At 32.5% G+C, this 16,266-nt stretch overlaps 1 protein-coding gene across 7 annotated transcripts in view; it reads right to left on the minus strand.

Annotated features, from left to right (window-relative positions):
* LOC134715464 (uncharacterized) overlaps positions 1–16,266 on the minus strand; it is a 134,954-nt gene that overhangs the window by 49,541 nt on the left and 69,147 nt on the right. For all 7 annotated transcript variants that reach the window (XM_063577643.1, XM_063577647.1, XM_063577645.1 and 4 more), the window contains exons 10-15: positions 12,697–12,786; positions 11,425–11,553; positions 10,192–10,261; positions 3,876–4,088; positions 2,813–3,028; positions 513–656 (exon numbers count right to left, since the gene is read on the minus strand). In XM_063577643.1, coding sequence (XP_063433713.1) covers positions 513–656; positions 2,813–3,028; positions 3,876–4,088; positions 10,192–10,261; positions 11,425–11,553; positions 12,697–12,786 — 862 coding nt within the window. The remainder of the gene's footprint in view (positions 1–512; positions 657–2,812; positions 3,029–3,875; positions 4,089–10,191; positions 10,262–11,424; positions 11,554–12,696; positions 12,787–16,266) is intronic.

Below are 16,266 nucleotides of genomic sequence, written 5' to 3' on the forward strand. Positions count from 1 at the left end.
GTATGAGGCATGGACTATGGATTTTGCTTATTGTTGAAGGTATGGTGACCTATAGTTCTTAACTAAAAGAGTTATTCCATATTGGTACTATTTTAGTAGGTTTCTCTATATGAAATGGATTTTGAATAAAAAAGCATATTCACCTGGGAAAGTGATATTCACCGCGCTTAACGTCACACGCTTTTACATGCAACGTTATGGTAAAATGTTTCATGTAAAAAAAAATTTGGTATATGTTTGTCATTAAAAATACATTTTCTTCTCTCGGAATATGGAATAAAACAATTACTGTCTTTTGTTTCGGTAAATATGGAGTTTAATTGACTTTTGAAAAACTGATATTCACTTCGGCCGTCGGCTCAGTGAATATCATTTTTTTCAAAGGTCAATAAAATCGCATATTTGCCTCATCAAAAGACAGTAATTGTATAATATCCTTTTAAAATAACAACAATAAGTTGATAAAAAAACATTGTAAAGGAAAAAGTAAACATGAACTAAAATTGTCATACTTTTGCCTTCTGGCCAGTCTACAGCTTCCATTCCACCTTTAGCAGGCATTACATCAAATTCATAATCTACACCATATCTATAATCTTCTTCTTTCCCTGGTTCATTTGATCCTGGCACTGAATCCCATCTCACTTTTATCCAACCTACAAATATTCAATAAATATTAATATAAAAAAATAAAAAAATACAGGCTGTTATATCAAGTCATCAACAAAACTCAACAGTAATTTAATAGTGGATTTTTAGTTTAAAATTCCCAAAAGTAATGAAACTTGACCATGATCACTGTGAAGCATTTTATTTCAATATTTATCAATACATGACTCCTCTAAATAAAGTATCACAAAGTAAACCTAAAGTTTTTTAAGCAGGATGCTCGCTTATCTAACATGAAACATGAAACATGAAACTTAATTAAACGCCTATTTCTACATAATTAATCCACAAAAACTTGTCCCACCCAGATCCTCCCTTATTTGATGTTGCATATTAAGGCCAGTGGTACCAATAACCAGGTTGCTATCCCTTTGGTGCCCACACCTAATGCTGAAGAGTTACAATGCAGGTAGGCACTTGATTTACACTAATCAGAGTTAAGTAGCGGGACCAAGACATAAGCTAACTGTTTATTGTATTAAGTACAAATTGAACAAACACAGGTTTGGGAGAAGAATCACAGTTTAATATTTTCTTTGCATATCAATACGCTATAAAGATATTTACAAAGAAAGCAAAATCAAATTGAAAAACTGTGGTACTCCATACAAGAAGTACAAAAACTGTGAATTCTTTGAAACATTACTACTCTACTAATTAAACAATATAAAGTATGCATAGATTCTACAAGTGCAACAATATCTGTAATATATGTATGAATATAGCAAATATCAATAAAACTCCACCACGGAGTGGTGGGTGGGAAGAAATTATTTTCCCGAAATTTATAAAATGACTGCTACAAGCAAGCGTTGCTTTAAGAATAATTATGATTGTGCGTTTAAAACAAAAGCTCTGCTAGAGTTGTTGTCGACTGCCAAAGAGAATAAACTCTGTTTTCGCATTGTTCATTTTTAGTTTGTTACTGTTCATCCAGGTGTTTATATGAACAGCGCAGTCCTGTAAGTCACGAATTGCATCCATCTCATTCGTTAATGTTGGCACGAAACGTTTATTAGCAGTATGGTCGTCGGCAAATCCGTACACAGTAATAGATGGTGGAATAATGTCGAATAGGGTTCCGGCGTAGACTAAATAAAGCCAGGGACCTAAGCAACTTCCCTGTGGTACGCTACACTCAAGTTGTCGCTCTGATGATATTGTAGAGCTGACATTTACACAACAGCTTCGAGGTCTCAAATAGGAATCGATCCATTTAAGTGCGGTTCCATTTACACCGTACTGATATTCGAGTACATTTATCCAAATACTATGATCTTTCACGTGTTCATTCAGTCTATATAGCGCACATTTTTCAATTAATTTAGACAGGAAAGACAAGTTGCTTACTGGTTTATAATTTGAGTAAATTAGTTCAAGACCAGCCTTTTTCAGCAGAGGCCTGACTACTGCTTGCTTCCATCTTAATGGGAAGACGCCTTGACTAAGAGACAAGTTAACTAACTTTGTGATAACAGGCAACAATTCACTAAGGAACGATTTAAGTACTTTCGTAGGCAAAATGTCAAGTTCGTATTATTTATGATGGTCTTAACTTCGTCTTCTGATAGATTTTTAAATGATGTAAATAACGGAACGTCTTTGAACAATGGTTTGTAATCGTCAAAGTCTCTCAGAGAATCACGAATTGTTTTTATTTTGTTCATGAAGAAGTCCGCAAATTTATCGGGAAGTTCATTTTCGTTTTCAACGGCTGGCATCGGATTTTCCCCCTTACTGCCTGTTAAGTCTTTTACGAATTTGTATAGCTTTTTAGAATCACCTTCAAATTCCCCAACAAAGGTTTGAACGTTATCGGAATCTAATGACAATTTTTGGAGATCTTCTGTGAAATTTTGTTTGTTCATATTTTTGAAGTTTCGAAATGAAATGGATTTGCTGACAATGTTTTCTTTTTGTACCCTCGTTGTCACTTTTACGGCGCAGTGGTAAGACAAAAACGGACATAACTTAATGTGTAACATTGTTAATGCAGACTTTGAAATTATTTCTAACCTTTCATGAAGGAGTTTTATATTGACAAGCAGAGGCATTTTTACAGCTAATATCTTCAATTTAATTCAGTTCAATTAACATGTAATCAAAAAATGATGTAAGCTAAACACCTGGTTCACATTCTTACCCAGATCTTCTTGATCATAGCTGATAACTGTTCCTTCTATCTTATCTGGTATATCATTTTTTTGCCACATCCAATCAGGTCCTTTTATCACTTTTGTGCCAGTTTCTGGCATATTTGGTAGATTGTCTATTTTAGGTGGACCACCCCCATAATATTCTAAAAGTTCTTCTATTTTTTGTTTCGTTAATGGATCATTCTCAGCATCCTCTTCATCGCCTTGAATTACATGCATAAAAATATACAACAGCTATATTAAGGTCATTTAATTAGTTCCCTATAGAAATTAACAAAATTTGAATAAATATAAATAATTTTTTGCTAAAATTACATTTTACTTTTTTCTATTACGGAGTAATAAATTGCTTCGCCAAGGGCAGCTGAATGCAACCCCAGAAGTCCAACCCTGAACAATTGGGGCTAAAATGGACACACTATTCCTGCTTGATACAGGGCTGAATTCGGATTGTAAATAAAAATTTGACACTTTATATGTTTCTTACACAGAATAACTGTAGTCACAGAACTTTGTTTTGATTATATGATTTGAATTTATACTAAATTTTTTGCTTATGTGCAATACACTATGCTGTTAAAAATAAACCTCCCCTCCCATAAATGAAAAAAAATATGCCAATACTAACCATCCTTTTGTGGTATGGAGATGATGCATACACTAATAAATACAAGTTGTTGTCTGGACACTAAAAAAAATGCTTATTTGGGCATCTTTTCGGCCCCTAGTTCCTAAACTGTTTGGACCATAACCAACAAAATCAATGCCAATTTTCCTTTTATGATTATAAACCTTGTGTTTAAATTTCATAGATTTCCATTTCCTTAAACTTAAGTTATTGTACATACGACAAGGATGACGATGAAGACGACCAAGACGACATGATACCAATATACCATTGCCAAATGTTTTGCGGTCATATCAAAATAAGGAAACAGATTTTAGGTTCCCTGCCACAAGCCACTATCTACATTCTTTAAACTGTCAGTTTAAAATGTTGACTTAAATATGTAGATTCTGAAAGGTTTATTTATGCTGAATTTTACATACCTAATAACCCTGGCAGACGAAATAGCAAATCAGTTTCTTCATCATCTTCTTCCTCATCATCGTCATCATCACTATCTATACCTAGTAATTCTTCTAGACTTTTTCTTCCAGTCTTATTTGCTTTATTTTTTTTCTTTGGATCTTCAGGAAGTGGGGGTGGGTTCTCCCCCCTTTCTATTGCTTCAGCTCTATCTATCTGGTCTTGTAATCTCTCTGTTTGAGTTTATAAAGAGAAATACTTTTAAAGCTTGTCATAAAAAAGAACTCTAATTCAACAACTGTTTATAGTTGCATGTCTGCAAGGTTCATTTAGTTAATTGAATTAATTAAGGATTTAAAAAACTTTTATTGAAAAGATGAAATTCAGAGAATCATAATGCAGGGTCAACCAGATGCTCCGCAGGGCGTAGCTTTATACGACCGCAGAGGTTGAACCCTGAACAGTTGGGGCAAGTATGGACACAACATTCAAGCTGGATTCAGCTCTAAATTTGGATTGTGATTAAATAGTTGACACAGCATTATGTTTCTGACACAGAATAAATGTGTTCTAATGAACTTAAAAATTTTGTTTTCTCTTAGAGCAATTCACTATGCTGTTGAATATTAATCCTCTCAAAAAAATGTTTGAAGAAATTTTCTTTTTATTTATGAAATTTCAAATGAGAAAAATTGAATCCCCCTTTCCCTTATTCCAAAACTAATCTCAATTAAAATTTCTAATGGAGTTTACAACAATAACTACTCATTTAAATACATCATAAAATATTAAGATGTAAAAAAAAAACTGCTTGTTATCACTGAATGGTAAAGATTATTTTAATTTATCAGTTGGTAGTAAAAAGTGAATATACATTGTATATTGTATATAACAAAGATTTAAGTTGATTCTTGACAAAGAAAGATAACTCCAATTAAAAAAAATTCTTGCTATTGCACAATATTGTGCAATTAGATATTTCTTGCTTTCTTTTCTGGACAAAGAAAGATAACTCTAATTAAAATCAAAATTTGCTATTTCACAATATTGTGCAATTAGATATTTCTTGCCATTGCGCAATACTGTGCAATTGAAAAGACTTGCTATTGCACAATACTTAATATAATAATTTAGATCCTGATTTGGACCAACTTGAAAACTAGGCCCATAATCAAAAATCAAAGTACATGTACATTCAGCATATCAAAGAACCCCAAGATTTCAATTTTTGTTAAAATCAAACTAAGTTTAATTTTGGACCCATTGGACTTTAATGTAGACCAATTTGAAAACAGGACCAAAAATGAAGAATCTACATACACAGTTAGATATAGCATATCGTTGAACCCCATTTATTCAATTTTTGATGAAATCAAACAAAGTTTAATTTTGGACCCCGATTTGGACCAACTTGAAAACTGGGCCCATAATCAAGAATATAAGTACATTTTTAGATTCAGCATATCAAAGAACCCAACCGATTCATTTTTTGTCAAAATCAAACTAAGTTTAATTTTGGACCCTTTGGACCTTAATGTAGACCAATTTGAAAACAGGACCAAAAGTTAAGAATCTACATACACAGTTAGATTCGGCATATCAAAGAACCCCAATTATTCAATTTTGATGAAATCAAACAAAGTTTAATTTTGGACCCTTTGGGCCCCTTATTCTGTTGGGACCAAAACTCCCAAAATCAATACCAACCTTCCTTTTATGGTCATAAACCTTGTGTTTAAATTTCATAGATATCTATTTACTTATACTAACGTTATGGTGTGAAAACCAAGAAAAATGCTTATTTGGGTCCCTTTTTGGCCCCTAATTCCTAAACTGTTGGGACCTATACTCCCAAAATCAATACCAACCTTCCTTTTGTGGTCATAAACCTTGTGTCAAAATTTCATAGATTTCTATTAACTTAAACTAAAGTTATAGTGCGAAAACCAAGAAAATGCTTATTTGGGCCCTTTTTGGCCCCTAATTCCTAAAATGTTGGAACCTAAACTCCCAAAATCATACCCACCTTCCTTTTGTGGTCATAAACCTTGTGTTAAAATTTCATAGATTTCTATTCACTTTTACTAAAGTTAGAGTGCGAAAACTGAAAGTATTCGGACGACGACGCCAGCGTGATAGCAATATACGACGAAATTTTTTTCAAATTTTGCGGTCGTATGAAAATTATTACAGGTTATCATTATTGCAAATAATGAAACTGAGTGAGTGTCACCATGATAATAAGAACTGGCATTCTGAAATCTGAAAAAATATATTTGTACCCAGCTAACCCTGTAATCACAATTATGCAAATACTTACCACATTATTGTAATAAAAATATAAATGTTATCAAATTCAAACAAGTATGTTCAACCCAAAATGTTGTTGAGCTTGAGAAACTTTGTAGATTTATTAAATCTATTTCTGTGAAAGTCTATCCTCCTGGTTAATACAAATATGTGTTTATTTGTTATTTGTGTAAATATTTATCATATTAATTTGTATTTCACACATGCTATACCTTATATATGTAATATATATTATTGTAATATCTTCTCTGTAACTATGTATTTGGTTTATGAGAATAAAAGATCATTCACAATAATTATTCTCATATTTTGGTCTGTAATGTCTATAAACATGTAGCAAAGATTAATGCACAAATTACAGTAGTAATCCAGTACTACCAAACCCTTAACATGACACAAAACAGTACTAAAGAATAAAAGAAATGAATTTCTCCTTGATAAGCTGACAAAACAACTATGGAACTGCAAACCAAAAAATACTAACAATTGAAAGGTAGCATTTTGTTTTATAAGATATGGCATTGACTTTTTGTTATAGATAAGGTATAAATAAGTCACAAGCATGTAATTCAGTGGTTGTTGTTTGTTGCTGTAAATCATAATTTTATTTTGTTCATTGGTTTTAATACATAAATCAGGCTGTTAGGTTTCTCATTTGAATTGTTTTATATAACAATATTTTATTTTGGGGCCTCTTATAGCTGTATGAATTTTGCTCATTGTTGAAGGACATACAGTGACCTATAATTGTTAACTTCATTTAGTGTCTGGTGGCAAGTTGTCCCATAAGCAATTATACCACATCTTTTTACTTTTATATTAAGTTACAAGTGTGGACACAGATAAGTTTGGATAATACGTTTGAGTGTTTGACAGTGTTTTCTGACAAAAAGAGTTCTCTGGTTTTCCCCATAGGGTTCTTTATTGAACTGTTGAACCAAGAATTTAAGAATTCAAGGAAATCCCGATAAATGTGTATGAAGTCGGATGTTTATTTCCAGTTATTGTATGCATTTTTAGTATAGTGTTGACTAGCGATAATCATTGTAACATAAAACGTGTTTTTTATTGAGAGAAGATACAAGTATTTTAATTAAATCAATAATACAGATATCAAATATCAGTGATAATTTATTTTTTAAAATTGATTAAAACTGTTCATGGAAAATAACTGCAATTTGTTAATTACTGTGTCATAGTTTGGTTTACTAGTAATTAAAAATCAATAGCCTATAGGATTAAGTACGGGATTATTGCCCGTAGGTAATATTGTTTATGACAGGATCATTTATTTTCACACCTTTTACTTATATGACTGTTTATTATATCGTGATTAGGGAAATAAACTTTCAATCATAAAGTTTTGACTGCCTTATAGAATCCCGACAAGCATTTACAAATTGTAAAACAGATAATTAATTAGTTGTCTTTGTCCATTATTGTAATAGAAGTTTTCAATGAACACTTTAACCTAAAATGACCAATCGAGGATTTTGACAATTCAAAACTTTTTCAATGAATTCCTTCTTTTTTGTTTGTTTTATTATTGATTAAACCAAGGAGGTTATGTGATCTAATAGATCAAAAAGAAATCCACGATTTACGAATCTGATTTTTTTCTTTTGTAATCAGCGATCCATGAATTTACGTATACCACGAAACATCTTTCTTTCTCTATCCACAACCAGATGCTCCGCAGGGCGTAGCTTTATACGACCGCAGAGGTTGAACCCTGAACGGTTGGGGCAAGTATGGACACAACATTCAAGCTGGATTCCGCTCTAAATTTGGATTGTGATTAAATAGTTGACACAGCATAGGTTTCTGACACAGAATGAATGTATTCAAATGAACTTAAAATTTTTGTTTTCTCTTAGAGCAATTCACTATGCTGTTGAATATTAATCCTCTCAAAAAAATGTTTGAAGAAGTTTTCTTTTTATTTATGAAATTTCAAATGAGAAAAATTTAACCCAATTTTTTATTCACATCCCCCTTTCCCTTATTCCAAAACTAATTTCAATTAAAATATTCTAATGGAGTTTGCAACAATTACTACTCATTTAAATACATGATGTAAAAAAACTGCTTGTTATCACTGAATGGTAAAGATTATTTAAATTTATCAGTTGGTAGTAAAAAGTGAATATACATTGTATATTGTATATAACAAAGATTTAAGTTGATTCTGGACAAAGAAAGATAACTCCAATTAAAAAAAATTCTTGCAGATATTTCTTGCTTACTATACTGGACAAAGAAAGATAACTCTTAATTAAAAAAAATTAGCTATTTCACAATATTGTGAAATTAGATATTTCTTGCCATTGCACAATACTGTGCAATTGAAAAGACTTGCTATTGCACAATACTTAATATAATAATTTTAAATCCTGATTTGGACCAACTTGAAAACTGGGCCCATAATCAAAAATCTAAGTACATGTTTAGATTCAGCATATCAAAGAGGCCCAAGAATTTATTTTTTGTTAAAATCAAACTTAGTTTCAATTTGGACCCTTTGCACTTTAATTTAAACCAATTTTAAAACTGGACCAAAAATTAAGAATCTACATACTCAGTTAGATTTGGCATATCAAAGAACCCCAATTATTCAATTTTTGATGAAATCAAACAATGTTTAATTTTGGACCCCGAATTGGGCCAACTTGAAAACTGGGCCAATTATCAAAAATCTAAGTACATTTTTAGATTCAGCATATCAAAGAACCCCAAGGTTTCAATTTTTGTTAAAATCAAACTAAGTTTAATTTTGGACCCTTTGGACCTTAATGTAGACCAATTTGAAAAAGGGACCAAAAATTAAGAATCTACATACACAGTTAGATTCCGCATATTAAAGAACCCCAATTATTCAATTTTGATGAAATCAAACAAAGTTAAATTTAAAACCCTTTGGGCCCCTTTTTCCTTAACTGTTTGGACCAAAACTTCCAAAATCAATACCAACCTTCCTTTTATAGTCATAAACCTTGTGTTTAAATTTCATAGATTTCTATTCACTTATACTAACGCTATGGTGCGAAAACCAAGAAAAATGCTTATTTGGGTCCCTTTTTGGCCCCTAATTCCTAAACTGTTGGGACCGAAACTCCCAAAATCAATACCAACCTTCCTTTTGTGGTCATAAACATTGTGTTTAAATTTCATTGATTTCTATTTACTTTAACTAAAGTTATTGTGCGAAAACCAAGAATAATGCTTATTTGGGCCCTTTTTTGGCCCCTAATTCCTAAACTGTTGAAAATAAAACTCCCAAAATCAATCCCAACCTTTATTTTGTGGTTATTAACCTTGTGTCAAAATTTCATAGATTTCTATTAACTTAAACTAAAGTTATAGTGCGAAAACCAAGAAAATGCTTATTTGGGCCCTTTTTGGCCCCTAATTCCTAAAATGTTGGGACCAAAACTCCCAAAATCAATACCAGCCTTCCTTTTATGGTCATAAACCTTGTGTTAAAATTTCATAGATTTCTATTCACTTTTACTAAAGTTAGAGTGCGAAAACTAAAAGTATTCGGACGACGACGACGACGACGACGACGACGACGACGCCAACGTGATAGCAATATACGACGAAATTTTTTTCAAAATTTGCGGTCGTATAAAAATTGATACCCACGAAAATAAATGAATCCACAGTAATATAAAATCTACATATTGGCCAACGTGCTATGAATGCTTCCTGTATATGATATTTACATTCCTTTAAATAGGTTTGTCCACAAAAAAATCAATTTGTACAGGATCTTCCCAGTATCATCGATAATATACCAGTAATGGCAGTCCTGCCCCCCCCCCCCCCCCCCCCCCCCTTTTTCGGGTGAAAAATTTGGTTGATTAATTAGGGAATCACTGAAGCATGACAGAAGGAATTATGAAAATCTCTTCATTCTATTTCTAAATTTACCACCAAATTATACCATCTTTTTTTGCTTTGTTTATCTAAAACATCTGACAGTCTGTAATGCTGGAAAAAGAGGAATAATGAATGTAATCTTACTTTCCCTTCTCTGCCTCTTAGTCAAAGCAGGCCTTTGCAGTTTCTCCTTGAACCTCTTGACAACAAATTCCTGGAAGAAGAAATAAGTAATTCTAATCACTAACAGAAAATAATCTAATGCTTCCTAACTTTATATATAATGTGCATTTAAGGTAGATCAGGTATATATCAGATCTTTAATTAACAAGAATGTGTCAAAAGTACAGGGATGCCCTGTCAACGTATATTTGTTCAGCCTAACAGAAGTTCCAATGGAAACTTTTTTATAAACATTGTCATAATATCTATTCCTGTTGGAACAAATATTCTATACCATTTATTCCGTTAGGAACATATACTGTAATATCTATTCCTGTGGAAATAATATTCCAGATTATTTTTTCCTTTTGGAACTTATATTATGAAGGAACTTCTATTCCATGACAGCCCCACTCAAGCTGTCATTTTCTATGTGCAGTGGGGTCAAAACTCATTGAAATCTTTCAATAAAATTAAAAAGATTATATCATAGTGAGCTTATGTACTGAGTTTGAAGTTGATTAGATGACTCCAACTTCATCAAAAACTACCTTGACCACCAACCTGAAGCAGGACAGATGGGTTGAAGAAACGACAAATGGATTGACGAACAGACAGGTGAAGAAACAGACACACAGACTGGAAAACACGATGCCTATAAATTGGCCATAAAAATGCAAATATTGATTCAGTTATGCAATTTATTATTATTGTATTGTAAATTCACATATACTTTAAGATGCTTTAATTCAAAAGATATCTTATGCTTATGCATATAGAAGAGCTTAAACTGGACATTTTTATAGCAATTCAAAACCCATCACCTTTAGCATGACATTATTACAATAAAATTTGTATAAAAGTAAAAGACTGAATTTTCATAATATCATTAAAGTGGAATTAAATTCGTATGTATGCGTTTTCATGCAGTTAAATTTATTTACGTATCTGGGGCCCTGTTCAAACAATGTTTTCTGCATACATTTTTTTGTCAAAGAGAAACATAAAAATCAAACAAATTATTTTTATGATTTTAATTTGTGATTTAGAAAAAGTGGATCATAATCTATCTAAGTCTCAATTTTTTCCTCCCTCAACTCCTTAATGATGACCTTTGTTTTTGCAACACAAACAGGAAGTTTTTTTTTCTGGATTAGAATAAATAGTGATAAGGTGTTTTCAAAAATTATGATGTCAAAACATGACATAACTTACAATGTCATCTTCATTCACATCACTGTACATGGACTCTGCCACTTCTTTGATATGATCTTCGTCGGGTTCATCTTCTGAATCATCTGGGTTCAGTGGTGTCACTTTAACTTTACATTCTGCCAAAATTCTCTGAAATAAAAGATCTGTTGTAGGCATGCTCGAACACCCCACACCCCCATAATATATGTCACTGGGCAAACCAAATATCACCAGATCCCTAAATTCATAACTCCTTCACAAGTCAAATGATAGAAAAATCATGCCCTAATCAACTAAAAAGTTTTTTACAGTTCTTATTGGTAATTTTATTTTTAAAAGCGCTAATCTTATCTGCTTATCTGACAATAGACCACTTTCAAGTTCATCCGTCACCGGCAAAAACTCGTCAATTATGCACGCCTTTATGACGTCATTTACCAGATCGAGGGGGTCGCCTGTATCCCTGCACTATTTACGTTCATCAAGCGTCTTACTGATCGTCTTTGTGCAGGATAAACTAGAAATAGTGGTTGCTTTGTAGGTACTTACTGACAATTCCCTAATGACAGCAGTGTTGATTGTCAATTTTGAGAATTCAATTTGCCGAATAATTCGTACAATATAGAATTATAGTTTTCCAAGCACTCGCTCAACATGGGAAGGGAAGTGACGACGCCCCTAAACGCACAAATGACGGTGATAAAGGCGCGTATAACTGAAGAGTTTTTTCCGGTGACGGATGAACTCGAAAGTGGTCTATTGATTTTTTTGGTATTTATTCCGAACTTCTCTGGTCTAGCTGCATATATTTAAGAATAATTTGTATGTTCCAGAGAGATGAATAAATGCAGCCTGTGGAAAAATAAATTGAAGTTGGTACTTGAGATATCTATTATCTATTAGCAACATGAAAACCAATTTACACAAAGCATCTACATAGCCTGCTTTACTCAGGCTTTGACATCAGAACAACAATTACAACATTATATGGATTTTTTTTTAAATTGCTAACCTAACTATCAAGATTAGATAAATCCAATAATCCACAGGTATCAATGTAGGAATCTATATTATATCTATTTACAAGTACAATGTAACTTTTCTTGTGAACTTATAATTAATTGTGGAAACTGGAGAAACATTTAAAAGATAAGTTTTAAGTGTTTGTAGGACAGGTAAATTTTTTACACTAGATTCTCAACTTGCACACTTTTCTTGCGGTGATCCTTTATAATGTTACAATTTTGAATGAAGGGAACTGAAGATATTTAACCCATTTTCTTTGACACATACCTCACAAATATAATTTCTGCAAAGCCATCTGGTATCCTCTGGTGAAACATTCTCTCCAAATCCATCATGGGCAATTCTGTTGCAAAACCACTGCAAAGATTTAATTTGAGAATTATTTGATGCAAGCTATACTTTATTGTAGTTTTAACATGGGAAGGCATTATATTCATGATTATTTTGCCCAAGCAATCAACTATTTTGATTCTAATTAGGACAATTAAGGTAATTTCTATGCATGTCCCATGTGTATAAGTGTAGAGCGTTTGTGTAGGCTCTGCCATGAAACTTCCTTTTTGTTTATAAACAATCAGAAGACTGGCAATGTGGGTTTTTTTTGAGGGAGGGGTTTCATTGTGTATCATCGCCACCCGAAATTGGATACTAACGAAGTGGAGAGAAATAAAAAAAAAAGTAAACAAGTTAAGAATTCATTTGATTTAAAGCATTTCTATTCATTTGATGAGGGTTCCGCTTAAGAAATTATTTTCTGATATATATTCTTTAAATTATTAGGCCGATAAATGCAAAATTAATACAAGTTTTTGTGTAATACTCCAAAACTTGCCACTTAGTACCGGAAAATTTCGAGGTCTATCGTCCTCTGTCGCCCCATTCTCAAGATATTGAACGGTTTTTCATTATTTTTCCAGACACATTTTAAGATTATTATAGTGTGGCATCATATTTACTGAAATTTGTTGTCAAAAAGATGTATTCTAAGAATATAGACCATAAAAAATAAAGTGTAGGGTACAGCAACTTGCTCGTGTTGACAAATTTACTGTATGGCAACTTGTTTTCAACTGTATGGCAACTTGCTAATTTTAGAATAGTTAATAACCGTACTTTCAAAGAAAATAAAGTATTCAAATATCAAAGGTGGGGGAGGGGGGTGGGGGGTTACCTTTTTATGTTAAACTGTTTTTGTCTTTTTTATGGAAAGAGAATCGTCCACAGATTTGATTTCCAATAGAAATAATGGTGAAATATAATCTCTTTTTTTTATGTAACCATGGCAACAATCAGCATTTATTTGATACCAAATATTGCAAAATAGGGGGTTGAACATGTCACAAAGATCTCAAAAACTTGGTCCAAAGGAAAATTTCAATTAATAAGTGCTTTCCAAAAACCATAGACATATATCTATCAAGAGGTAAAAAAATCATATGCATTTCTGCTGTTTTTCTCCCATAAAATTGAATTGAAAAGATCGAGCGTCAAATCTTTGTTGAAAAACAATATAAAATGACTTATAAAACATGTTAAAAACAATCTAAATGTTCATATAAACCCACTAGGAAGGCTATTATATTAATATTCATATCTTAAAAACAATTCAATTGTACAAAAACTTTCATATTTAGAAAATTTACCATGGCTATAATGCGAAACTAAACTTGTAACTGTGTATTGGTATACCTGAGAGAGCAATCATTTAACTACAAAAAAGGGAGTTCAGGGGGTAGAAGTTCAATGTTTGTTTCTTGAAACATATAAATGAACCAGAACTTAAAAAATGAAATAAATACAAAGACTATATAGCAAAGGTTACGGACTCGAGTTGGGTCACGCAGGTGCAACAAATGCGGCAGTGTTAAACACGTAGGGATATTTCATGCCCCTCTTTACATGTCTAACCAATGTAGTTATTTCTGACTTCTATTTGAAATGTATCCAAAACGTTAAAAGGAAAGGCCAGTTCTTATCCAGCTAAAACCCTGGTCAGTTCTATGATGAAAATAATTTAGAGGTATATGGAATGTTTGATAAGTTATATTGACCCAGAGTACCGGGACAGAATTGTGAAAAATAAAGTACCTTTTCAATTTGCAATTCGTAAAATAACTGAATAGTTTGGCCTGGTAGAAGAGACCGAAAAATGGGGACTTGGTTCTTAAATTGATGTCAAATTTGTTAGTCTAAGACTTCAGAAATGTAAAGATGGGCCTATGCTTTTTATATATCAACTCAGAGTTTTTAATTAGGACTTGGAGATGAAAGAGTGCTTCAACTTGTGACACCTTACATGTTACTTTCTGATTTATACACTGGTTGTGATGAGTTAAAATAAAAATCAGTAAACCTTCGCAATTTTTTTAATAAAATTATGTAAGCAATAAGTCGTATGAATACCTTAACTGAGATGTAACCATGATCTATAAGAGTCCCCGCCATAAAAAAATAATGTTCCCGCCCTATAGTATTCACTCATTCTATCTGTTTGTTACACTTTCCTACGTCTTGACGATAACCCAAGTTTGCTATGACTGATTGACATAAAACATTTACTCAACAATATACATAACCAGAAGAATCCCTTTTGCTGTTTGGAGCATTTTCGATTATTCATAAAATACATGTAGTGTCCTTTTTGCTTGGATTCAATCACTCCGTCTGCTTTTCTGTCTGTTCAATTGTCTGTCCATGTGTCAATAAAAAAAAATATGGTACTTTTTTTTTTTTGTGTGTGTGTATTCTGAAAATTAGTCAGCTTTATAAAATATTCCTTATGGAGCTTGGCATTTCTGCGACTTTGTGCAGTAGTTTTTAAACTTTTGCATGCCAAAAAATTGCCTCCGTTGAAATTCAGCAAATATCGTACAGAGCAAATTACATGGATGATTAATATTGACCATTTGGTATATGGTTGTGTTCTTAGCGAGACGTACATAAAGTTCATAAATTAATTTGTTGAATGAAATTAAATCTGTATCTACTAATGGGTGCTGTAGGAGGTCCACCAGAATTTTTAGCTAGGATTTCTTGGCATGTAGGTGTCTGTCCCAAGTCAGGAGCCTAAAAAATTTGCAAATTAAATATTTTTTTATTAAAATTTTCAAATCGCTAGTTCGCCCAAAATTTTGGAGTCCAAAAATCCGTAGAACAAGAAATTAAATTGGTGTGGCCTTATTTGTTGTTTTCATAAATTGTTTTGTTATGAAAGAGGGACGAAATATACCAAAGGGACTGTCAAACTCATAAATCTAAAACAAACTGACAACGCCATGGTTAAAAATGAAAAAGACAAACAGAAAATAAATAGTACACATGACACAACATAGAAAACTAAAGAATAAACAACACGAACCCCACCAAAAACTAGGGGTGATCTCAGGTGCTCTGGAAGGGTAAGCAGATCCTGCTCCACATGCAGCACCTGTCGTGTTGCTTATGTGATTACAAATACGGTAAATAGTCTAATTCGGTAGGTCAAATTCATGAAAGGGAAGGAAAGTATTGTCACGACGTAAGGAACATATCCGATATCATTTATGAAACGGTTATTTCATAACGGTCAACCAACTCGTGATGGCGTCCGTAAAATTTACGAAGGGATGATTTCAACTTCACCATTTGGAACTCTTGGTTGAATAGCTTCCTTGTGAGCAGTAACCCTCTATCAAGAAAATCATGATAGGAAAAGCAAACACGGGAATATCGTATCAATTGGGAGATATATACCCCGTATGCAGGTGCTGCTGGAATGTTGCTACTTAGAAATGGAAAGTTCACAATTGGAAAGCTGAAATCATCTCTTTTGTCGTAAAGTTTTGTCTTCAACCGACC

Source organism: Mytilus trossulus, chromosome 4 (assembly GCF_036588685.1).
Source record: "Mytilus trossulus isolate FHL-02 chromosome 4, PNRI_Mtr1.1.1.hap1, whole genome shotgun sequence".
Classification (NCBI taxonomy): domain Eukaryota; kingdom Metazoa; phylum Mollusca; class Bivalvia; order Mytilida; family Mytilidae; genus Mytilus; species Mytilus trossulus.